Source organism: Channa argus, chromosome 1 (assembly GCF_033026475.1).
Source record: "Channa argus isolate prfri chromosome 1, Channa argus male v1.0, whole genome shotgun sequence".
NCBI classification, from domain to species: Eukaryota; Metazoa; Chordata; class Actinopteri; order Anabantiformes; family Channidae; genus Channa; species Channa argus.
In genome coordinates, this window is record NC_090197.1 from 23,126,841 (window position 1) to 23,152,946 (window position 26,106).

General features: G+C 38.5%; 1 protein-coding gene across 3 annotated transcripts; it reads left to right on the forward strand.

Moving 5' to 3' along the window:
* Window positions 1-242: 242 nt before the first annotated feature.
* Window positions 243-26,094, forward strand: LOC137129232 (collagen alpha-3(IX) chain-like). Of its 3 annotated transcripts, XM_067508179.1 has the most exons (38): window positions 243-595; window positions 4,607-4,692; window positions 6,355-6,426; window positions 7,295-7,424; window positions 9,124-9,520; window positions 9,905-9,985; window positions 11,875-11,892; window positions 12,205-12,294; window positions 12,390-12,425; window positions 13,175-13,246; window positions 13,433-13,477; window positions 13,562-13,597; window positions 13,698-13,721; window positions 13,810-13,863; window positions 14,841-14,912; window positions 15,343-15,381; window positions 15,571-15,627; window positions 16,886-16,939; window positions 17,206-17,259; window positions 17,351-17,404; window positions 17,556-17,609; window positions 17,727-17,780; window positions 17,865-17,918; window positions 18,042-18,095; window positions 18,812-18,865; window positions 19,423-19,467; window positions 19,613-19,666; window positions 19,783-19,836; window positions 20,039-20,092; window positions 20,375-20,446; window positions 20,550-20,585; window positions 20,665-20,709; window positions 20,812-20,844; window positions 21,120-21,266; window positions 22,670-22,724; window positions 22,859-23,053; window positions 24,023-24,109; window positions 24,638-26,094. In XM_067508179.1, the coding sequence occupies exons 1-38, from the start codon at window positions 567-569 to the stop codon at window positions 24,838-24,840; spliced, it is 2,850 nt and encodes a 949-aa protein (XP_067364280.1). In that variant the 5' UTR covers window positions 243-566; the 3' UTR covers window positions 24,841-26,094. The 3 variants fall into 3 exon arrangements, with proteins under 3 accessions (XP_067364280.1, XP_067364294.1, XP_067364288.1); XM_067508193.1 differs by lacking the exon at window positions 15,343-15,381; XM_067508187.1 differs by lacking the exon at window positions 11,875-11,892.
* The last annotated feature ends 12 nt before the right edge of the window (window positions 26,095-26,106 follow it).

Genomic DNA, 26,106 nt, shown 5'->3' on the forward strand with positions numbered 1-26,106 from the left:
GTAATAACAAGGTGTTCTTCATGTCAACACCACAGGCTGACATGCATTCTTCAGCTACACTGATGAGTACACATGATTATGAAATCCACATTTTATCACTTGCTGCTTCTCCTCTATCTTGACAATAATTATTAAGAGAGTTACACACAGGCAACACATGTCATTAGGAGGCATCGTAAAGCAAAAAAAGGCAGAATGGCAGTGTGAGTGTGTGTGTTTGTGTGTGTGTGTGTGTGTGTGGGTGTGGGTGTGGGTGTGTGCATGTGTGTGGGTGTGTGTGTGGAGGCCCATGGGTTTCTTCATCTTTTGAAGTGTTTGCAATAAAACATAGTCACCACCTCCTGAACACCTCCGAACCAATGGGAAACCATCGACCAAACTTTTATGTGTCCTCAGAAAATGCTTGAGCATCCCCTGCCCTGTTGGCTCACTCAGTCCTCAACATGTGCAGGTAGGACTGGCTTCAAGGAGGGAATTTCATGTCTGTGGCATCTTCTGCTCTTGCCTCTCACCACTGTGCCTCATCACTGAATCCGTCAGTCTCCCGTCACCGAGGAGAGTGAAACATGGCCTTCCACAGCTCTGATCTGACAAGGTAAATATCTCATGTTGACTGTCTGTTGGGGTTATTCCTCAGCAGCCTTTGTCTCTGTTCTTTTTGTGCCATAATGAAGACTCATTTCACACTACTTCTCTATCTACATTTGCCTCAGAGAGCATGTACAGTTTACATTAAAGAAACTGACCGTTTTGACTTTGCACCATGTGCCTACCTACAGCAAACAAGCTTCTACTGCAACATTTTTAAAAAAAAGTACAAAGCTAATAAATGGTAAACACCTAGCTCTTGGTCTTTAGCCTTTTTTATTTTATCTTACTTTGTCTGGAAATAGCCTAATGATTAATACATTTATATTTGATTACACCATCATCACCTCTAAATTACCACGCATCTGTTCCTCCGAACTTTTGTCCGCACATTTTCTGCAACACTCAGCCCTTGCGTAACTGAATTGTGCGACTGATTGCTTCCTGTTCAGCAGTGATTCGTTTTGGGGGTAATCAAGACAAATGAGAGAGCAGAAATGGTGTTGGACTGTTGGCTCAGTCTCAGCAATCTGGGAGCACCTCAGGCACAACATGGATGGCAGTAAAGGGAAAGTCCCATAAAATGTTGATGAATGACATGTCATTAACTAATTGACATGACTGAGTGATTACATGAGAGAACATTTACTGGAATATATCCGGATTTTTTTTTTTCCTGTGATGTTTAATTTTATTTTCTTCTCTTTTGATCTGTCACTAAACATAGTGTAACACAGCTCAGTAACACCTTAAATGTGGGAGGATGCACCTTAGCTTATACACTTAGCTTACAGTAAATTTAATATCAATGCATGTTTGACAGCATTTCATGCCAGTATAAAGGCCACAAACAATTAATGAACATGTCTATACTGATGCTCAAAAGCACATATTAAGAAAGTTGCCAACAAATCCCTCAGATGGCCTTTGTGTCCTTACTTACAGTGAGAAATGTGGACGTCTTTGTGTAATACTCAAAGGACTTAAAGCTGCAGCTCTTTTTGCAATTCACTGCTGCATCAGCTTTAATGTGAGGGCAAATGGGGTGAGGATAAAGAGGTCGACAATCGTTTCATGTCAAATGAAATAAGCAAATATCTTATTCCACTTTATCAAACTGTTAAGTACAGAACTGTAGAAGCAGCTTAATTCACATTGGAAACACATGCAATGTTGATGGTATAATTATGTAACGGGGAGTCTTAAAGAAAATAAATCCAAATCACAATTGCTTTTTTGCAGAGTTTCAGATCAAATGATGAATAGAAATTTTGTGTCTGTTTATGCTGCAGCTCCATCTGTTGCCCAAATGCTAAAGTTCTTGATCGTGGTTTGCAGGACCGATATGAGAATTTGTTATGAACTGTTTGGTAAATTAAAACCTCTCCAACATGGCAAGCACCTTTGTTTGCTCCATGAGAAAAGGTCTGAAGTCACACTAATAAGAACATTTTACAGATGAAATTTAGCAAAGAGTAAAAAAACTGATTTACCAGTGTAGCATAGGTCTTAGGACAGAGTTAGTGTGGGCATAGCATGAAGCTTCAAATTAGGCAACTCTGCAGACCTGTCTAAAATAAAACACAGGGAGCTTTGCTTTACTTAAATGCTGACAACAAGGAGGGGAAGGAAAGTTAGCCTGTCTCTGTCCAAAGGTTAAATAAACTCTGCTTCTCAGCTTCTTTGAAGTCTCTGCAATTAGCATATTATATCTTGTTCATTTAATTCACTCAAAAACGGAAATGAAAAACACCACATACTTTTATCTCTTCTAATTTAAGCTGCTGGCACCAGTTTCGTTTGTAATGGACAGGTACAGTAAGTACGTAGGTACCAGGCTTGTCTAAATCTCAGCAAAAAAGTATTGTTTTCTCAAAATGTCAAAGTAAAAACTATTCTGTATATTTGTAGATTTGAACTGTGGAAGCTTTTCTCATGTCACATTCCATCATTGGCGAGTGTAAATTGTAGACTGAGCAGCATGGAAGGCAGACAGCGAGTCCCTCTGGGCTCTGAAGATGCTCTTTTTATGTAAAGGGCATAAAAGTTAGAGCCTAACGCCTCCACTGAGGAGACCTTGCTAACTTAGCCATTAGTCATTTGACTGACAGTAGACTCACACACGCACATGCATGTCTGTGTGTGCAAAGCAAACAGAGAGAGAGAGAGAGAGAGAGAGAGAGAGAGACACACACGCATACATTTTCTAGAGAGTTCCCTACTGGAGATGGACCACACCCTCAGAAACACCATTCGTTTTTCAGATCGATGAGCTACAGCCTTTGCCTTTGGAAAAGCGGTCTCACTGTGCTGATGTGGGGATAGCTGTGGAAAGCTGTCACAACTCAGCTCACAAAAGGAAGCAGAAGAAGGAGTAAAAGTGTGGACACAGTGTAGCTCTGCTCAGACACAGCTGTCTAAAATCCACTTAACTGATACTGTCATTCATCCTCCACGAGTACACAAAGACATTGGCTACTTGAAATGAAAAATCGCCACTTATTTTTCAGGAAAAGCTTAATAACATCCCTGTGTTTATTTATGTGTTCAGTCAGTGTCTGTGTCTGTGAATCAGAAGGCTTCCAGGGAGTCATCCTCAGCTACAAAGCTTTCCAGAAAACAAAGGGGAGTGTGAAAGATCATGTTCAACTTTGGCTGCTACAAAAGTAGAAAGGATGTTGTTGGTTGAGCTAGACCTAAATGGACATATGGAACCTCAGCATGTCTGGCTGAGAACCATGAGATAACAGCCAGTGAACGGCACAATGTCAAGAGGATGATAACTCAACTGTAGATAACAGCCTCAGACCAGCCTTACTAGGTTTTAGCTACAGTATCTGCGGCATGTGACTTGTGTTATGAATGCTGTACAGTTGCTAGACATAGCTGGAGTAGAAAGAGATTGTTTTACCATTTGTATTTTTTATAGAACAATCCCATTTCCACTTATGCCTTTTGTTTTTTTATGCTTAGCTGTTGATTATATATAGGGTTAAAATGGAAAGCTTCTGTATTGTTCCTGACATGCTTGAATGCTCTACAAAAAGCTAAAAACAGACCTTCACTTTATTTTATCAAATGCCTTTTTCAAGATAAATATTGAACTGTTACACATTACTGAGCTTTTGTTGCATGCACTGACGCATTCATAGTTCAAACAGCACAAACGATCCCAGAGCAATGTTAACTTTAATTTAGGTGCAAATTCCCTGTTCTTCTGTCGTGGTCTCACCCAACTCCTGAAATGAATCTTTTTCTGTGACTGTGGCACAATACGGTCACATGTCAAAGTGTCCTTGAGCAAGACACTGAACCCCAACTTAGTTAATTGAGATTCTGGACACTTACTAACCGTTCTGACATTGTGTCATCACTAATAGCTTTTTGAGCCACGCAACAGTAATTTTCTTATTTCTAAAACAGGGAGCATTACCATGTAAACTACTTTTGAGTGCAGTATATAGATTTACACACTCAGACACTATACAACAATTCAGATACACTATATAGTGGTTTTGGACACAGCATCAGTATATATACAGCAGAGTTGTCTAAAGGTTAAACCTTTCCGTACAAACTGTCACTTAATCTAATGTTAACATTTTAAAAATATGATGGCTTTGATATGTTAACCATAGTTCATTTGAGGTTAATAATCAGGTATGTTATGAAATGGGATTTTCTTATTAATGATTTGGTACATTTTTCGCTGATGTCAAACAGTACCATTTATAAATAGGTGGGTTGTTTCTGCTCAAATATACAGTATTTATTGTTTCATTTATAAAAATGTAGTTTATCTAACAGGAATTTTCTGTCACACAACATTCATTGTAATATTTCTTTCTATAGTGTTGTCCAAAAGCTACTTTTTCTTTCTCTTCATGTGCTCAGGATGGTCACAATTAACCTGCTTCATTTCTTCTCTGTGATGTTTCTTTGATTCAAATGCAACAAAACTGTCAGAGAGAATTAGACAAATGACTGAATGTTGATTTTCTCTGTCATTCCTAAACAGAAAGCAACTGAGGCACCCATCGATGTCAACTTTCTTCCTTGGTTGTATGGCTCTGCTGTCCCTACTTCTTGCTCCAGTACTTGGACGTAAGTCACCTGCAGCACAACAGAGTCACTGGCACGTGACAATAATCATTGCATGAAAGGCACTAATACTGTGAACCTATTTGTCTTGTAAACATAGGCAAAGAGGACTCAGCTTAGTGTTATTGCCTGTGTGTTGACCGTTGCTAGGTCATTCTCTTTATCAGAACTTTATCAGCAACACTGTGCTGGTCTGTGTCATAGGATTAAATCAGATTAAATGTCCCCTCTGATAATCACAGCAAGCCTATTCTCTATTGTTGTCTGCTGACAAAATATGTCTAACATGGATTTGCAGTGGGTGCCGCATGCTGTAGTTGCACTGCAATTCATTGTAATTCACCTCATTGTCCCAACACACACATGCAACTACATGTGACATCTTAATTGTGGTTCATCTCCTGCTCATTGCACTAATGACTGCCTTTCTGAGTGTAATGTTGCGGCAGGCAGTAACTTTAATAACTTGATGCCCACATTCGCAGTCAGATAAGTGTTTAGTGGTAGTAAATATGGGATTATAAATACCATCTCACCATTCTCAGCAGTTATGTGGGATGTAGAAACAGCTTACAGATGTTTTGTGTTCATGTTGTTCACTGTAAATGAGCTGACTCAGGTTATGGACTGGGGAGCCCCTCTGGCGTTCACAATCATTGTTTTTAATGGAGTTTTCTGACAGGCGTTTCCCCTTCACAACTCCACTGTTGGCTCTCAAAGATAGCACCCTCTTCTAACCCGTCCCAGGCACAGATTTTCCACAGTATACAAACCCCCATTTTTTGTAAAGTCAAGTATAGTTTGCCAATAATTTAAGTCATGTCCTTTTGAGGAAATGTCTTTTGTTTTGTAGGTTTTTTAAACAACAATAAATATGCAAGCAAAGTGAATTATACACATAAATACGAAGAAAATTGACTCACCTGCCATACGACCTTCTGTTTCTGATAGATAAATAAATAAGCTATCAAAGGGAAAGTTTTGTGTGGCAGTTGCCATTACATAATAATACAGTATACAAAAACATAATAGAATATCAATAAAGTTAAAGTAATAAATAAATAAATAATTGGCACAGGGCTTTGATTGTACTAATGCAGCACTGAATTAGAAGAACAATCTTTATTAGCACATCTACATTTTCAAAGTACTCAGTCTCTGCTTGTAACCCATCCCTCTGGGAGGAGCGGTGGGCCACTACAGGCGCCACCTGGGGAGCTACCGCTGAGTACCTCACTCAAGGACACATCTGATGGGCAGACCGGGATTTTATCTCGAAGACTCCAGCATCACAGCCTGATGCTCATTAGTGCAATGAGCAGGAGATGAACGACAATTAAGATGTCACATGTTATGTTTCCATCTCGGATGACATATTAGGATCACAGAGGGTTGTCTCAGAAGCCTGCACTGTAGGTTTCAGCCATTGTGTTGATTTGTCTGTGTACAATGTTACAAGTGAACCTGTAAAAGAGATTCACATTAAAATGTACCACAGTGCAAACTGATGTTAATTCACTCTGACAATAAAAACCTTGTTTTTTTCTTATATTTGTCTCCCAAAATGTGCGGAACTGAATTTAATTGACTGTAATGTATTGCAGTGGTAAAATTTAGCAAATGACAGGGGTAACAAGATTATTCTCCTTTGCTTTGTCCTGTCAGAGCTAGACCTCAACCGACTGGATGGAGATACTGTCTGCCCTCCAATGAGAAGTGGACAGGATGACCTTCCAGGTAAAAGAGTTTTCAGGTCAGGTTGTCTTTTAAATTAAAGTAAAATCTGAAGCAGTTTAAAATCGGGGCCAAGGCTAAGAAAATCTCTAAAGGAGAGAAGAGACTGGTGGTAGTAAAGAAGGTGGTAAGTTTAATTAGCTTAACAGGGTGGGCCGCCTAATGCCTCAAGCTACCTCTACATTTCAAATGAGGCAAATAAAATGTTCCACTTGAGTTTTACAGTTGTTTTTTCTTGAAACAATTCAAGCTCAGCAAGATTTTAATTGTTTACCACTGCTCTGCTTACTCCTTCAACCTTCAACACATCTCGGCACCTTCTGCTCTGTGGTTCAAGAAAATGCCCTTATTATTAAATAGGGGTTGATATCCAAGTCAGAAATTTGTAATTATTTACCTGTTTTCTCATTCTGTAACTGTAAATTAAGCTTTGTCATACTTTGCATGTGATCAGAAAATAATATGATGCTGCCAAGTTCAGAAATAACAAGTTAATAATTCCATGAAGAATATATTATTATTTATGACACACATAGTGCAATTACAGTGGCAATTACAGAACATTTTTCAATAACCAAAATATTGCAAAATCTTTAATTTTTATTAAGATTATAAATACCATGATGAAATAACAGCTTCTTCTAAAACATGAAAATGATCATGATCAATTCTAATTGTCATAATGCTAATTCATTTACTGCTAATCTTAATGATTTTATTATACTACAATTATTGCAGTACTGTAACTAGTTATTGTAAATATATATATATATATATATATATATATATATTTTTTTTTTTTTTTTTTTTTTTTTTTGCATTTTTTTTTGCATTTTTATTACTATCTCACACACACATTATCCTCCTGTAGGGTTTGATCTGATCACCCAGTTCCAGCTGGATGTGATCCCTCTAAAAGGTGTGAGGAAGGTGGATGGCTCCACTTCTCTTCAGGTGGCCTATCGCCTTGACAAGGAGGCTAACTTCCAAATACCAACCATGTAAGTACAGTAAAGAGGGTTTAAAAAGACATTTAAACACACATAAACGTTGGGGAGGCAGCAGTGGTCTCCTGATGCAGGTGTTGTATTATTACAGGTCTGGCACAGATGGTGAGAAGCATGTAATAGGTGGAGAAAAGCATGTCTGAACCTATTTGGCATCTCTTAGACACTACGGCAGAGTAGAAAGACATTTTTGTGAGCGTAAGAGCAGTTGCAAAAGCATATTTTGATCCATACATGAAGCCCTGTGTATCTTTGTGAAATGTAAGGAGACAAATCTTAGTTTATTATTTGCTTCATGCACAGATTTAAAAGGTTAGAATAAAAAAAGACAGGTGCTAGAAACCAATGGTAGATGTTCTTTAGCTTGTTATTAAAGATTTGTTTTTACAACACAAAAGCATTACTTTGGTAAGAAAACTAGAGCAAAAATAAATGGTGGGCCACTCAGTGAGACACTCTAATCCTTTAGGGCAATTTTGTAGTTAACCTAGTAGTCCAGTAGTCAGAACAATAAACTGCCAACTATATTGAATATTGTCCCTTTACCATTTAAAAAGATTACTTGATTGATGAAGGAGCTTAAGGAACAATTAAGCATTTCACTTTTATAAAGTTAAATGGCATCAATCAGATTCTAAAAACAATAAAAATTCACTTCAAAGAAGAGGAGGTCGGGTGTTAGTCTGAATCCTGCACATTCTTTTCACGAAACACTCAATGTACACCAGTGTGGTTCCACACCTCTAGTTTTTAAAGTGGGCTTTAAATTATGAATTTGTACCCTGCAGCCTAATGAAAGTACATCCTATTATATGACCCTATTAATGGCCCAAATAACATCATCAGGGTTATTTCCTCAAACATCCGGAGATATTCCATTCTTAGCAACACAACTAAACCATTTTAGTGCAAATTATGTGTCACACAGTGAACTGGGAGATTTCAGTGATCTTGGAGGTTCAGGGCCTCAGATAGCATAATACTTTGCTCACTTTGCAGATAGTAAGAAATCTGACAGTGGGAAATATTTTGATCTATGCATTTAGCCCCTATGAGTAAAGACAGAGTGTGCAGGTTCTAGGGTTTACTGCTTTACACAACCAAAGAGATCTCCTGGTGCTTCCTGCCCCAGTCTGTTTTGGGTGCTCTTTTACTGCAGGCCAGCTTTCCTCTGAAGCTGTTATGTAATTTGCTGGCACCCAGAGTCCCCAGTCCTCAGTCTCTCACAGTGAATGTGAATACATGTTTATGTCCTTCATGAGTCTGCACACAGTGTGCTTTGAAGTCAGTCTTTACTTCAGGTGGACTCCCGCTCTGTTCTCCTACAGGGCAAAAGCAGACATTAGAGTTCCTCACCTTAGGCAAAGCTAGAGAGGGGTCTATATTTGTTTTACTGCCTTCCACGAAACTCTTTTATTTTTACCTTGATCATTTACAAGGACGTAAAAGTGGCCCATCTATGAGTGCACCACCAACTGAGACTCTGGCTTGTTAAGAACATAGAAAGCAGCAGATTGAGTGATGTTAACCAGGACCGCGTGTTGTAATTGAAGCAGTGATTTATACACTGAGGCAGCCTCTTTCACAGAATCTCTTTTGTTATACGATAGCATGCCTTAAAACATACAAGAACATTCAAGAGTCTACCCTAGTATCTCATGATCTGAATCCCTATTTTCCATTTCCCTGTTAGGCTGAACTTCCCCCGTGGTTTCCCTGATGAGTACTCCTTCATGACAACTTTTCGCATGATCAAGAACACGGTAAACAAGGTGTGGAATGTCTGGCAAATAGTGGATGAAGACGGCAACAAACAAGCCGGTCTAAGGCTGAATGGTGACCAGCAGTCTCTGGAGTACTTCCTGATGGGTGCTGATGGCAACCTTCAGACCGTCACCTTCCCTGGCCTTTCTGTGCTCTTCAACACCAAGTGGCACAAGGTGATGATCGGTGTGGAACGCAGCCAGGTCACTCTGTATGTGGACTGCCAGCCTGTGGATCAGAAACCCATAAAGGGTAAAGGCCCCATCAACACAGAGGGAGACACTCTTATTGGCAGGCTGGATGCTGATCCTGACGCCTCGGTCGTGGTAAGCGAGGATGGAGAGTTGCCTGCTGCATTTAATCAAGTTCACTGACTCTCCCTACAAGCACTGTCAGTGAAATGGTACTCTCTGCAAACAACTGCGGTTAGGTTTATATGTATGCTGAGCTCTGCTGTGGTTTTAAAGTGCTGCTGTCACAGCAAAGCTGCTCAGCTGGGTTCCAGCGGGAAAAAAGGAATTTAATCCTTGCAGAAATTCGCATTGGTGGAAAATTAAGCTAAAAAAAATTTAGAGGCCACTGATTCAGAACTACAAAGAAAAAAATTAACCATGATGAAGCATTTCGAGCTTCTTTTTAATGTTAACATTAAAACATTAATGCATAGCCTAGTATGATATTGTTTCTGTTACATTATCTTCTTTTTTTAGTTTGAGCTCCAGTGGATGTTGATTCACTGTGACCCAAAGAGAGCCCAGAGAGAGAGCTGCAATGAGCTGCCAGCCACCGAGGTACAGTAACGAGGACTTGGATCTGCTCAGCATCTGTTGTGGTTTGTGGTTTTATTCAGGTTGATAGGGCTTCCAGCATGCTGAAAGGAAAAAGGGGCAGAAATGCTGAGGTGGAGCTGCACAAGTGTAACAAATGCCCAGCAAAGCAATTTCCTTTAGTACATCCAGAGTTTGCACTTTTATCAAAGCAATTTGCAGGCTGGACAATTAGGATTTGGTTTAATTGTCACAAAGCAGATTGTTATATTGTTCAAACATTTCTTGGATCCAGCCAGACATGATCTCATTAGCTGTGCTAAACCTCAGTATGTGGAGCCAAAATCCCAGCTAACTGGCAAAATTTAACAAAGAGGAAGTGTGATCAAATTAAAAGAGTATGACCAGAAACCCAACATGGAGTGTGCTCACTGGCTTGCTGTAGTGCCAGATTTTTGTGGTTACGGTTTTGTTTATATTCAGCACAGAATACAGCATGTACTGTACCATTTGTGTCATTGTCAGTTGGCAGCTTCTGCATCATAAAAAAACACGAGCATTAAGTTTCACATGTGGGCTACTGACAAGAACATGTTTCCACCTAAAATGAAAAGTCATTTACTGGCTTTGCCCACTCAAATATTGGAAATAAATGAGTTCATAGTTTTATAAAAGTTATTCATTTAAAGTTTTAGTTGATGGATACAAATAATATAATTTACCGGTTATGTATGCAGCCCCACCTGAAATAACCATCCCTAGGACAGGCACATTACCTGCTGCAACTTCAGTATCAGTTGACAGGAATGCAATACAGCACCTGCCACCTGCTATTACAACCATTGAAAAAGGTTTTCTCCATTGCAAAGAGACACCCAGCAAACAGAGAGGAGTCTAATAATAAAAAAAAAACATAAGATGAAATAGGAGGTTAGGTTGAGTTAGGTTGAACTAACTATGCAACCAATACTAAATTAAATACACTGTGCATGTGAAACCTTGCATCACATGCACAGATTTGATTGTGACTGTTGAGTCATTTTACAATTGACAAGATTAGTTTATGAATTTCTTTACCATAATTACCTGCACCAATAGCTAACTTGTTGGTATTGAGAAGTATAGGTATAGAAAGGTATGGGAAAGTTTATATTAAAGAAAGGTGGTCCTCATGCTACATTCTATTTACCATTCTTGGAGAGTGTGTGTGCAACTTTTTTGATCCAAGAAAAGACAGAAGTTCTAATAAGCAATACATTGCAACAGCTTGCATGAAGCAGCCATCTTTGATCTAGTAATGCAAATAGTGATTACATTCATCAGCGATAGTCAAGGCCAATATTTATGACCCTCAAATTAGTGAGTCTTTAGTCATGGCCTCTTGTTTTTAGCTAATCTTTCTAAATGAGAAATCAATCATCAGTGAGAAACTGTTTTATGATAGAGGCTGAAAATGTGGTTTGGGGAAATGTCAGGATAATCTGATTCTGAAATGCAAACATGTCCACATTGTGTTAAGTATTGTGAGGTTTATAGCAAAATATTCTCTCTCATTTCACTTTTGCACAACTATTGAGATTCCTCCCTCTGAGAGCCATATTTAGTGTCAGTCTGCTGTCTCCCATCTCAATTTGTAGACTCTGCAGTATAATGAATAAAGATTAGCTGGAGAGGGATTTTATTCAATCACTTGTATCAAGATGCCAATGTTTCTACAGAAATATTTCCCTGCCTGGTGCACTCTATTAGATTCAGGCTAACATGGTGGTGGTACTCTGGGCTGAATAGTCAAACAACAGCATGATACACTCACTATCATTCTGAACAGGTGCGCTTCTGCTGAAACTTTTGGTGAGGGTGGTGTGACTACTTTCATTAACTCTCCTTTTATCTGATTTTTCTTGCTTCTTCAGATGTATGCCAATGCTGAGGTATTTATTTTTTTCACTACTTTCTTTTTCTTTTGTGATTTTAAGCCAATAATCTACTCCAGTGCTTAAGTTGCCTATTTGCCTAATTGCTTTGTTCTATATCTAATTACTGGTCATGGTCATCTTCATTTAATCCGCCAATTCACATGTGACAAGCAATGACTTTAGACTATTAATGAAGTTAGAGAAATATGAAATGCCTCTATGGCCACAAGCTGTAAAATTGCATATTTTTGTACTTATAATGTTTAATTTACAGGCATAACTGATAATTGTTGTTTTTTGCTGATTTGTTGCCTCCTCCTCTCTCAGCCTGACAAATCAGTCCAAGGCCCCCCAGGAGCCCCAGGCCTAGAGGGTCCCCGTGGGCCCCCAGGAGAAAATGGGAGAGATGGAAGAGATGTAAGTATTTCCTCGTGGTTTACATTACAAACACCTACATTTATCGATATACAAGTGCTTACTATATGTTTGCTATCTTTTCCTTATTTCTGCAGGGTCTTCCAGGGTCTCCTGGCAGTCCAGGTGCTCCTGTAAGTAAAGCACTAAACAATTCACTGATAAAATACTTGCATGCTGTTGCTGCATTCTCCAACTCACGGTGAATTAGTTTGATGATTCCCCAGGGGAAGGATTCACTTTCCCTCTGCATTGAAACGTCTTCTCTTGTGATGACATTTATTTGTAGACCAGCCAGTGGCTGGCTGGGACCATTTCTATCGCTTGGTTCCCAGTGGCAAAGAGAAAAATGTTAACCACCCTTTCTACTGCATACTTAATGAGTGAATCATTTCCCAAAGCAAGGTAAAAGAGCAGGCAATGCTGAACTGAGCAGGGATGCAAGTAGCAAAACAACTAAATGCTTAAAAAATAACCTATATACAAATAAGGGGTAAATAAATATGTAGGTAAACAGGTTTTTGCTATCTAGCCTCACGCCTCCTGGATGATTAAAGCGCTGGATTGTATGCTAATTTTTTGGTAATCCCTACAAAATGTATTTGCAATCATATGTAATCAAGTAAGTGTTACTGATTGAACCTGAGGGTTGGTTGGACACAACATGACGACAACATGTTTATTGGTGGACATTTGTTATCTCCATAAACTTGTTCAAGATTAGCTTGTTGTTGATCTAAGAACAACGCAAGTGGCCCACCTTCCATTGATTAAATGTTGCCCATCTCTGCCTCTGTGTATCTTAGCAACAATGTGAAGAGATGCAGGGAGAAGATAAAGCTGTTTTTTCTTCTACTTCTTTGTTGTTGTGTCTGTTTCCTAGGGCAGCAAAGGGGAACAGGGGGAGATCGGTCTTCCTGGACAGAGAGGCCTGCCTGGTCTTCCAGGACCTTCTGTAGGAAACACCAACGCATTTACTGACATACACTATTATAATATCTCACTATGCTGTTTGTGTGTGTGTGTGTGTGTGTTAGAGTCCTTTGTATTGTCTAGTTATTGCAAATAAAGGTTCTCCCAAAGGTGTGTGTGTACTGGAAAGAACTAAATCTGGATTTAACTTTGTGCTTGTTGTCTGCAGGGTTCTTCTGGCCCAATGGGTCCCAGAGGGCCTGTAGGAGAGAGAGTGAGTGAACGTTTCAATTGATCCAGCTGGAAAAGGTATAATGTTTTGTGTGTTAATGTTACTAATCCATTTCTTTTCTTGCAGGGACTTCCTGGGTTTCCTGGACCTCCAGGTCCTCCTGTAAGTGGAAAATCGTTTATTAAAGCAACATGCATGGAAAGTGATTATGAAGAACCTACTAAAATATGACATGTCTTTTACTTTGTCTCTGGTTTTACAGGGCCCAGCAACTGAAGGACCTGCTGTATGTGTTTGCTACAGTACAACTTCTGTGTTTTGTGTCATTCTGAAACCAGTAAACATACTACTAGCTGTGTTTCTGTGTCTGACAGGGACCACCAGGAAAACCAGGAATCCCAGGAGATGAGGGAAACATCGGACCTGAGGTCAGGATTAAAATTTAGACAGGGAGGGAGCTCCTATTTTATTTATCATTACTTACTTTTCAGGTATACATATATTTTAAAATACACTATAGTAAATGGTCTAAGGACGTATGGCCCTCAACTTTTATAGATCTTAAATTAGGATTAAAACAGAATATACAGTAAATAGAGGTTCTTGACATGTTTCTTTCTGTTTCTGTAAGATGTCTGTGAATAGTTTGTACTAAACCCAATTTCCTCTACATGTATATTAGAGTCTTTTCACATGCTCCAGATTTCAGTGGGATGAATGCTCTTTACTAAAAGAGATCAATTTAAATAAATTACATAAATGATTGTGTAGATTATGTTAAGATCATTTGTTCTCCTGATTACAATAACGCACAAGCAGTTAAGCTAATTAAAAAGTTATGGGTTAAATAAACAGTCACCATGGGATTAAAAAGGTGGGAAAAAACAGTCAGTGTGCTTTTATACATCACACGACTTTCTCCATTGCTCCTGTCATTACGTATAATTACTAAAGACACTTAAGGTTGTCTTACAACAAAATCTAATTTTGGGTTATAGTAAGCTGCTCATTTTATTAACAATATTTTGACCAAGTAAAGATCCTCTTCAGGTAACACTGGTAATCAAGTGTGTCAGGTGTCCATATGCACTGAAACAGGTTTTATTTGCTGTAAAAATTCCCCCTGGCCTTGAAAGGTTATTATTGAGTTTGGAGCTTGGAGTATTGTTGTACTGTGCTGTAATATAAAATCAGTTTATTATTTATTCTCCTCAGATAAATGTGATGCAAATCATTACAAATACATCACATTAACACCTCCAGGACAGTCTCAGTCAAAACTAAACAAAATTACCTTAGTAAAGGTAGAATTGACGGCTGAGCTGCTGAGTCGGATCTCTGATTCTTACCTTGGGTATTAATATGTTTGAGATCAAATTTTCTGATAATATTTCATGTACTGCAGGGTCCGCCTGGACCCAGAGGGGCACCTGGTACCCCAGGGCTTGCTGGCCCTCCTGGTCCACCAGGGCCTGTGGTAAGAACCCGAACTATCAAGTCTTTTGTTGCCATCTTCTAATTTATCTTCCTCTTAATATTCCACTTGCCATGTTTTTACTTTTAAGATCCTTCAACACTAACTGATGTTTGGGATTAAAACTGCAGATTTGCTGATGTCATGTTTCACGCCAAAAATTCATAAACAAAGCCAGTATATTAGAATTCGGAATTACTCCATAAATCCTAGTGTGGAGGTTTTCTATAAACCATGAAGACTTAAACTAAAAATAAAACAAAATATAGTATACAACGCATTGCATCGCATAAAAGTTGAAAAATTTGAGTAATCAGTATCTGCAAGTTTTTGGGCATTTTAATATTTCTTTAATTCTTTTCTTGTGGTGGATTTCTGTGGACATCTAAACCCCTGTGGCTGTTTTAGATATCATTCTGCCGCTGTGTTTTAGGGACCACCTGGAGCCAGCAGTGAGGGAAGTGGGGAAGCAGTGAGTTTTTCTGTTTAGTTTTTTTTAAACACTGCCAAATGTTTCTTGGATGCATGGCAAATGGATTGGTGGCTGTGAATTTCTGATCACAATGAGTCACAGAAGTTAAAAATGCTCTGCAGCTGCAATGTTTGTTGAGGATCTGGCTGCCTGTTTTCTCTCATGTCTCATTTCATTCTGTGTTTGCAGTGTCCTGCCGCCTGTCCAGCTGGACCTCGGGGAGTAGGTGGTCTACCAGGGATGAAGGTGAGGAATAGAAATGAAGGGTGTTTAGTGATTTAGGTACTTGAAGGCCAAACTGTAAAGCAAAACATGTTTAATAAAATTTTCCCTGAAGGCATATTATCTGGAGCAATCGGGAGGATTTATTCATTGGTTGTTGTCAAACTTGCATTACTTTGACTGTTCCCACTGTAGAGGATAATGTTTTCAAATCATACTTTGTCATTATTATTTGCGATGTATAATGATAATATCGTTCATGCTAAAATTTTGGCTTAATGGGATGTAGACGATGCAGTTGTTGGATTGTTCGCATACAGACCGTAACCTGGGAATTTCACAACTAGTTACAATCCCTACACAGCAACCATAGTGGAAGGCTGACTTGGTGGAGTTTAAGAAAGCATAAATTCACACATAAAGAGCATCTTCTGCAATTTGGGAATTTTCTGATACAGTTTACTCTAGTGCCACCATGATGTACTGTAGACTTCAATTTGTAGCTGCTGCATTGTAAAATGTCTGAGCAACTATTTGGTGGATTGCCATGAAATTCGTGTTCTCCTTTAAATGAATTAACCCTTCCATTTTTTTAAATGCTCCAAATTTTCTCTTAATGTGCAAAGCCCCCTGTGAGGAAGAGCAGTGCAGACATATTTACTTCCAAATGTTTTTGCAATTTCCTAAAGACGGCCACCTGAATATCTGAAAAGAGTGTAGCAGATTGTAACAATGCTGTGAGGACTGACTTTGAGACTTGGTGCATATTATAGCTTCACCTCTTCATTTACCACCATTATTGAATTGAATGTTTAATTTGTCCTTTAAAATTTTAATTTGTCTTTTATAATTTTTCATTTATAACATCTAAAAATGCAAAAATTATGACATTCACTTCAACTCTGTCTTTAGCACTAATTTTATGCTAACATGCTAAACTAAGGTAATGAAGTTTGGTAAACATACCTGTTTTCCATGTTAGCACTGTCCTTGTGAGCATGATAGTATGCTGACGTTAGCGTCTGCTAAACATCTTATTAGCATAGACTCTAACAGCCTCCTGGAAACTCATTAAATCCACCAAAGTTGCTTTGTAAGGTGCTTTAGCAATGTATTAATGAGCTTTAGTCAGAGGGGAAGCTCTGGGAAATATTTAGGATGGTAAATTTACATTAAATTCACAAAAAATGGATAATTAAGCTGCTTATGCAATAAGAAAAAAGTCTAATATTTGTTGATGAAACTACACACAATTGCTGATTAAATTTATTATTGCCTTTAGGGACACAAAGGTTTGCCTGGTGAGCCTGGAAAAGATGGACTGCCTGGAGCAAAGGTATGTGAAAGAGCGAATACAGAAACAGAAACAAAAACACAGCATCTTGTGCACAAAATGAGGTTTGTTGCTAGTAAGTTTTCATTGACTTTGATGTATGACAAAATGCACTTTTTCTGCAACATCAACGTTGCTCACTATTTCCTGCAACAAGTCACCTGTATAGAAAGAGATTTAAATCAGTTTGTACATGTTCATTTGATTTCATCCTATAAACCGATTATCTCTGTTCTCACAATTAAATTAACCTGTGCTTTTTTCTATAGGGAGAACCTGGAGCACTAGGTCTTCAGGGGCCACCAGGTCACATTGGAGATGATGTAATGATACAGATTAACAATCACACACAGTCTCATAAAGACTGTTTCTTTGTCAGAAGAGGTTATAAACAATTCTTTTATGTCAATTTAGGGGCAAAGAGGGCCCATTGGATTACCTGGAACCCCAGGAGAGAAGGGAGACAGAGTAAGTTAAAATTAAAGTTTCCTCACATTTAGCATATATTGTTTTAAAACATAAGTTTTTCCTAAACCTGGACATAAAAACATACTGCAGATGGCACAGACATTTCTAACAGTGTGTTTGTACATATAAACCAAATTATCTCGGTTTGTAGGGTCCACCTGGTTTCAATGGCGTTCCTGGACCCACCGGCCCACCTGGAGCTCCTGTAAGCAGATCTAGTTTGATCATCCCTCTTCTCGCTGGACATTACACAAAGTGCAAAGGGGCAGGAGATAATTTATCATGGCTTCATTTGTGAATCTAATTGAATTTCCTTTCTCAGGGTGTTGAAGGAATCCGTGGACGTCAGGGTTTGCTGGGGCCTAAGGGTGACGATGTGAGATTTACACTTTACACTTTCACTCCAGGAGAAAATGTTCCACGGAAGTAATGAGAAATTGTTTGTTTGGATGTGGATTAGGGAGCTGTTGGACCTAAAGGAGAGCAGGGTCCTCCTGGGGTAAAAGGAGATGTTGTAAGTATTGTAATATAGTTGATCTGACTTTGTTGTTCACAATATTTCTGTTACTTCTACATCTTCACGGCACTGCATGATCTGAAGGTGGATGGGTTATAGCATTGTGGTGTGATATTACAGGGACAGCCTGGCAAAAATGGCTTGAATGGACTTCCTGGAATTGACGGCGCCAAGGTGAATTCTGATTTTTTTTTCCAATATTCTGTTTCTAAACTTTTTTGTTTTGTTTTTTTTTTAAATTGGAAAAACCTGGGATACAATGTCTAGATTGACGCAGTACAATGAAGCCTACTTAATATATTGTGTTCAAGATAATAGTTTGTTTTTTTTACCCAGTTAAAAGTTCTGACAGTTGTCTAAAGAGTGAAACATGTAAATAGTTCATTGTAATCCAACAGTGTATCAATTGTTGTCCACAAGATGGCAACTGCCCCACTTTAAAATTTTAGTTTGTCACATGATGTGACTTTTGAAAAAGTAAACTTAAAAACTACCCTTTAAATGGACCAGTAATAAAACAGAAAAGAAACAAAATTCTGTATAATCAGGGTGGGTATTGATGATAGGAGAGTCACGGCTGTGAGCTCGCACCACTCTCCTGACTTTGGCCTTTTATGATTAGTTAGAAAGTTGATACTCACACAAAAACCATGGGCATTGAATTATTTCTGCAATGTTGCCAGTGCTGGTCACTGAGCCTGGTGTCAGGTATCAGGAAGCTTATACAGCATCTCTCAACATTAGGTGGCAGAGCATATTTTATGAAAAACATTACAGAAAAAAGTTGCATACTGTAGCTTTAACAATATCAGTCACCATTATTCTGTAAATGGCACTCTCACTATCAACTGATCAAATTTAATTAAACTAACTGTTAATGTATTCAACAGGGAGAACCTGGTATCCCTGGAGCTGTTGGTGTCAGGGGGATTGTGGGTATTCCAGTAAGTTCAAATTCATTGTCTTTCTATATCAATAGTAGTTACAGTTTCATGAGTATGAAATACTGTGAATTTGGAAATTTTTATTTCCACTGCAATGTTATTGAAAGTAAGGAAAAGAAATGGAGGAAGGGGCCCTTACACATTTTCTACCCTTATCTCACCATTTCTTTTTGTTAGCTCCAGTTTATATGATTTCCTCTCATATTTCCTGTGTGAAACTTTATTTCTAAACCGTTTCTAAACTACTGACTATGGTTTCACATGAACTACTGTGTTGATGTAAGTTGACAATTGGCATTTAACTGTGTTTTTTTCAACAGAAAAAGATATGTTCTACTGTTCACTAGGAAATATAAAGAAAAGCTAAATAATTAACTAACATTACTAATAGTGGCACGCACGTTTTTTCGAAATAATATATGTTTTGTGTTATGTTTGTTTACTTAAGTAACTGTTTTCCCATCAATATCTACTGTTCCACCTAGAATTACAAGGTAAAGCAGCAACGTTAATTTTCTCTTCCTGTTTCCCTTCTTATAATGCATCGTTGCCCTTAGGGGCTGCCAGGAATACAGGGGGTAGCTGGACCCCCTGGTGCAAAGGTAATTGGACTCATCTCCTGTCTAATGAAACATGTCCACACAACATATCCAAAATGTTAATGCTGCAGCCAATGGAAGTCTCTCTTAAGCTGATTAAAATAGGAACTTAATGACTAATTTAGTGCCATTTCTGTTGTGAATTTAGGGTGATAGTGGAACGGATGGACCCATCGGTCCAGTTGGACTTCCTGGAAAGACTGTGAGATTCCCACATTAGGCCTCCCAACACACCCTTATGTTAATAATCTGTGCTGTATAATCACATGCTGCAGTGTTCAGACTCACCTAGACTCACCTAGATCTGTTATCGTTTAGGGTGAGCCAGGAAAAGATGGAATGGATGGCAAGCCAGGAGACAAAGGCGCAACTGTAAGTCTATTTTATTGAACTTCTATTTATGTGTGGGTGATTTTAAGGTTTCAGGTCATGTTGTTCTATTGATTTCTGGGTTCACTGGATGTTACATGCAGTTGTTTTCAAGGTTTCGGGTACATTAGTATTACTAAGTACTACTACTCAATGTGGATAATGTGCATTTGAGGTGTTCACTTTATCTAAAATCAATTTCCAGGGTGATACAGGAAAACAAGGGCCAGTGGGGCCTGCAGGTCCTCCAGGCATCCAGGTGAGACATTATAAAAACATTGGTAAACATCTGTGAAGGTTCTGTCATCCAGGTACGATTATGCAATGGTTGAATCACGTCAGCTGGACCTCTTTCGTCTTGGTTAGAAATGTTTTGATACTTATCAGCTTCTTCAGTCTGTTCTATAGTACAAACAATCCTACAGGCAACTTACAATAATGATGAAGAAAAATTAAGCAAACAAGATTATAATAAATATTCATAAATGTTACTACGAAATAATACTAAAGAGAAAATATAGAGAATAATATGTAATTCCAGGGTGTCAAAGGAGATAAAGGTCACATTGGTGTTACTGGAATGAAGGGTCATACTGGACACAAAGGCGATCAGGTTGGATAAATCTCTTATTTTTGTCACTGTTACTTTTAAACATGTATTACAAGGAGAATCATAAGTAACAGTGAAGAGTTCTTCCTTTTCATGTGTTGTCAAGGGACCTATGGGACCAGTGGGACCAAAAGGAAGTCAGGTAAGAACCAGTGCAACCTCTACATTCATTTCAAATGTGTGTGTGAATGAGCTTTCACACTGACCACCTCTGTGGACAGGGGGACACAGGACCAGCAGGAGATCCTGGGGTCAAAGGAGATCAGGTATGTGAAGCAGTTTTTGCAGTAGAAATTAAATTACTAAAAATGCAGCAACCTTATTTTCAAGTGATTTGAGAGAAGTCAACTAATCTTTGTGCACTGCAGGGTCCTCCTGGCGTTCCTGGACCTAAAGGAGAGGTAATAAACCTGTTTGTATTCCAGCAAACACTTCTATTTCTAAACTGTTGCCTAAGGATCTATCACTATTTGTATTTGTGTCCTGTAACACCTTCTGGTAGTGTATTTAAGAATATACTATATGAACCTGAAAGTGAATTGTAGCCCATCTTGAGTGTGAGAACCCACTGTCCTTTAAAACAAATAGTATCAAAACTTTAAAAAAATAATGGACAATGGTGTAGGCCTGTAAATGTCAAAGTGGGATGGTAAAGGTTTATTTTTCTCACCATTAGCGTGGAGAGAAGGGCCAAAGAGGAGCTTCAGGGATTGATGGGAGACCAGGCCAGCCAGGTCACGAAGGTGTGGCTGGACCAATGGGAGCTCGAGGACTAGAGGGAGAGCCAGGTCTTCCTGGAGGACCAGGTCCCAGAGGTCTACCTGTAAGTCTTCCAGTTCCCAACATAAGAACGGGGTAGAGAGGTGGTCAGGGTGGGTTGTATGGAACAACAAAACACAGGATCTTCCAATAGGAGACAGGTTTGAGTCCAGTATGAGATGCTGTGCACTTTAATGATGCTCTTGATACACATGTTTTTTATGGTAACAAATTAGGTATGTAAAATTTTTACTGTATAATACTTATTTGGTTCCAAATTAAGTTGTGTTTGTACGTGAAGTCGAACAACCCGTTTCCAAAGCGTTTCATGATGAGAGGTCCAACAAGCAGGCACCATTGATTGAAGGGACCAGGAACATCCATTTGAGATGCTAAAAGACTAAATGTGGAATGATGAGATGAGAACATGTTGGTCTAATAGAAATACTTTTTAGCAACAATGACCTTCAAAAAGTTAAATCAGAGACTGTAGGAGAACAGCTGATTAATTTGGTAAGACTCATGAAAAAACATAATCTTTTTAATTCACTGATATATTAATAATTTATATATTTTTTGTACTTTTGGGCTTTATAGAATTCCACAGGTTGTTGCCAAGACTCTACAGATAACATTGTCAGTGGCTTCATTCTTTCAACCCAGAGACTTTTGGCAATTCCGAGTTTTATTCTAGCACTATAATGAGATTGACATTTGTGGTTTTCAGTGAAATGTCTGAACATTTTTGAGCAACTGTGATCTCTTATGATGTAAAGTAACACCATCATTATTTTTTTATTTAGCTTTAGTTTTTAGTAATATCTGTTTAATATTTAAAAATATCTGTAAAAAATAATGACATTCATGCTAACATGCTAAACTGACGTTGTCACAAAAGCAGGAGGAGGGTTCAGAAACCCTCGATTTCAGAAGCAAACAGAAACAGTCATTCATTTCCCTCATAGATCATATTGGTGAAACTTTCCCAGTTAAACCACAAGAAAAGATTAAGAATGAAGTTGCAAAAGTAAATAAACAAAATAATAAGGATACCAGCCTATATACATAGAAATGTGGAGGTGAAGTTAACTAACATCAGGTGCAAAGTGCATTTTGACTTCCAGTCACTGATCTGAAAGGGTGAACTGAGCCATTAGAGACAAGTGGAAGCTAAAGATGATGTTGAGAAACCTGAAGACATGATCTGTAGCTTAAATATGATGTGGGTGAATTCCGGAACAATAGTTAGTGTTTTTAAAAGCATTGTGAATTTGCTATTGCACTCATTCATTTTTCAGTGACACCAGCAGCAAGATTCATGGGTATTGTAGTATTTTGATATATTGACAATTAACTTAAAACATGGCTGTGCAGCCTTACGGGTATTAATGTACAGTAGTTCTTAAATCACATTCTTTCTAAATCCTATGTTAGAGATTTTTAAAATGATTTTGTGTTTATTCACAGGGACCAAAAGTGAGTGAAGAGATGCTTCGGGAAATGTGCTCAGCCATTGTTGAAGGTGAAGTTTGTTTGACTGTGTTTTGGTCATGTCTACATTGATATCAAACCCGTGATTTACAGTTTCCTCAAAGGTAAATATAATTAAAAAACGTTTCTGTTTTGTTTTTGTTGATTTGTTCTTTGTCCATCTAGAACAATTAATTGAGTTTAGGAAAGAGCTTCTGCAGAAACCAGCAGCCATTGGTGCCCCTGGTACACCTGGACCAGCAGGACCTCCTGGTCCCCCTGGATCAGCTGGAATGGCAGGAGCAGCAGGAGCTCCGGGGCCTATGGGTCCGAAAGGACCCCCAGGCTTCTTTGGACTTCCAGGTGCACCAGGCAACAAAGGTCAGTATATCCATTCTTTGCTACCTAAAGGATAACTTCAATCAGGTTCTAAATCAATCGTATTGTCTTTAATATGTAGGTTGTCAACCTGCAGCCTGTATTCACACATTGGTTACACAGACCTAAGTTGTTGTCCAAAAACAATCAAATAGACATCAGGCAGATACATATTGCTCCGCTGGATGACATATTTTTTTATTCCAAACTGTTTTCAACCAATCTCCCACCATGTGCTCTAATTCATCACGTCCTTGTATTTTGGCCTGTGAACTGCACATGTAATATTTGAGGTGGAATAAGAGACTCCAAAGAGTGTGGAAAGTGTTTATGAGGGTCTTGGTATTCAGAATTAAGAAATGTAATGCAGTGGAGCTGTGTGTCTGGGTAATTTGTTTTTAATGGTTTGTTGGCAACAACAGAGGTCTATAGCATCAAAAAACTAATGAATCCAGGCTGTAGACTGATGGAGAGGATGCAGTGTTGGCTTGTCTGTATGGTGATTGTGGACATTTAGAAAATGACCAAAGTTATCGTTTAATACTAAACTTGTATAGACTTTAACTAAAGTAAAGTAGTAGTTTGCAAATACCGTGTTTCACAAACACAGTGATAGATAAACTGTGCTGCTGTGCAACTTTTTGCATTTCCTTTACTTTCCCTGGAGAGAATTCACTGCTACGGTACAGATGGTGGCAACAATTCATATGAACCCTTCAGAGGAAACAAGGCTGTGAGCCCTTCACATGGTCAAAGTACAGGGAGAGAAGCTGTAGTACAGTATATGGGGTTCTCTGCATATAGAAACACATGGATGCATGGAATTATATAATAAATGATTCAATAAACGAGGCTGAACGAGAGAAGAGCCGATACATTTCCTAATTACATCCCCAGAACTGTGAAAGCATGCTTTTCCATTTCATCTTGGCATTAATTTGTGTGTCGTGGATTTGCTCTTCTACTCTGCAGGTGATGCTGGGGAAAAGGGTGACAAAGGTGACAAAGGGGAGGATGGTATAGGAATGAAAGGAAGCCCAGGTGCACCAGGTGCACCAGGTAAGGCTTGATCCTTTGCTGTGTTTGTCATCATTACAGCAGATCGCTGCTCAGAGGAAAGCTAATTTCTGAAACCCAGTAATGTCAAGATGCTTATTAGATTTTCCAACTGTGTGTGTTTCTTTGTTTGTTCCCCTGCCGTTCTTTTGCATCAATATGCATGGTGTGTTACATCATAGCTCTACACAAACTACAGATTACAGCTTTAAATTTAATTTACAAAAGCAAATATTTTATTATAATTTTAGCTTTTAATTTTTTATTTTTTTTTAAATTGACAAAATGTATGACCTGCATTTGGCACCATAGTAAACTTGGCTTCCTAATGTCACCATTTATTTGCACTGCTAATTATAGTATTAAGCTAATTAGAACCAAAGCTGTGCACTCTTTGGACACTTATAGGGGACTACTGCAGAGACATTTTCATTTTCACCAGTCAAAAAATAAAAATAGTAAAAAATATTTTCAATTTGAGTTGGACTAAAATAATATGAAACATGTCTTTTTTTTTAATCTCTGCCTCAGGGGCACCGGGTGTCCATGGAATTGGCAAGGATGGCAAAAATGGAGAACGTGGTGAGACAGGAAGTCCTGGTATCCAAGGACCACCTGGTCTAAGGGGCCCCTCTGGACCACCGGGTCTTTGTGACCCATCAACCTGCATAAGCAGACTCCCACCTCTTTATATGGTCAGTGGAAAGAAGTCTGTTGGCTACAAAAACCCATAAGACATGACACTTCAGAGACACACTCCAGATCTCATCATGCAGTCATCACATTTAAGGGATTCTCATATGTCTAGACATGGTCATCTTTGAGAATCCTCAAATGTCTCCAACTGAACCACAAATATAAAAGAGACACGAAGAAAAAGAGACACGGCAGAGTTGAAGAATACTGTATAGACATTTTAATTTGTTTGGGATATTAGTGAGAACTTCTCCAATAATGAATATTCAACAATAGCTGCTTTTGAAGCCAATCAGTGAATCCAGCTGATGATGGGCCAGCAGGCCCACAGATTGTCCAGTGCTCACCCCAAGTGCTGACCCCTGACCTTTCTTCCGTACTTTAAACAGAACAAATTTGAAGAGGTTGTAAAATATTAAAAAGGTGTATCTTCTGATTTCAACTCATGCATGTACTTTTTAATTGAATAAGCTCACTGAAGAGAGAAGTCATTCAAAGGCAACTTGGGTACAGAATTTAGTGGAACAATGAGTGTTACATTTACAAACTCCATGTACAGGCCTACACTGACATCTCCAGCAATGAGCTTTTTAATTTAGGATCATATATATGTTTTTCCTCAGTTTTTAAAAACCTTGTAATAAAGTGATGTGTTTGGAAGTGTTGCATACTAATGTATTGGAACTGCTTAGCGCTTACTGGAGCACACAGCCAGTCTTGCAGCTGCAGCTAAGCTCTGCTTCAGAGCATTGAAATTCAAAGATGAAAATGCAGCCAGTTACATTACATAATACTATTAAGAGAATTAAGATTAGATTGGTATTCACCTGGCAGGGTGGTCGATTACTGAAATTTTTCAGTTGCTGTATAATGACTTTGTACTGACAAGGTCCATGGGTTGTTATGGATATAATGTGGATTCAGGAAGGTATTTCTCTGTTGCTTGGTTACATAGTAGATGCAACATCACCCTTTCCTCTGTACAGCACAAAAACATTCACAGATCAAATATGACCTTTATTAATCTGCTGGAATGAATTAGCATAACAGCCATCCCAAGGACATCCCTTAGATTATTGTGGCTTATGGCCAGAGGATTTAAAGCTGGGCCCATAAGGGGAATGATGTAAAAGGTTCATGAATGTTTTATTTAGAAAATTAATTGTGTTTGACAATAAACATGATGGATGGAAGAAGAAAACATTACATTTCAAAGGACCTCTCTTAAACGTAAATGTGATAGAATTGATCTAGATCTTTCAAATGTCTAAAATAAACAGTGTTATTAATGATATGTGCATTTT

Coding starts and splice junctions, on each gene's coding strand:
- LOC137129232 (XM_067508179.1), top strand. CDS start 567: ATGGCCTTCCACAGCTCTGATCTGACAAG. Junction 12,295..12,389: donor ATGGGAGAGATGGAAGAGAT/GTAAGTATTTCC, acceptor TTATTTCTGCAG/GGTCTTCCAGGGTCTCCTGG. Junction 20,093..20,374: donor CAGGTCCTCCAGGCATCCAG/GTGAGACATTAT, acceptor ATGTAATTCCAG/GGTGTCAAAGGAGATAAAGG.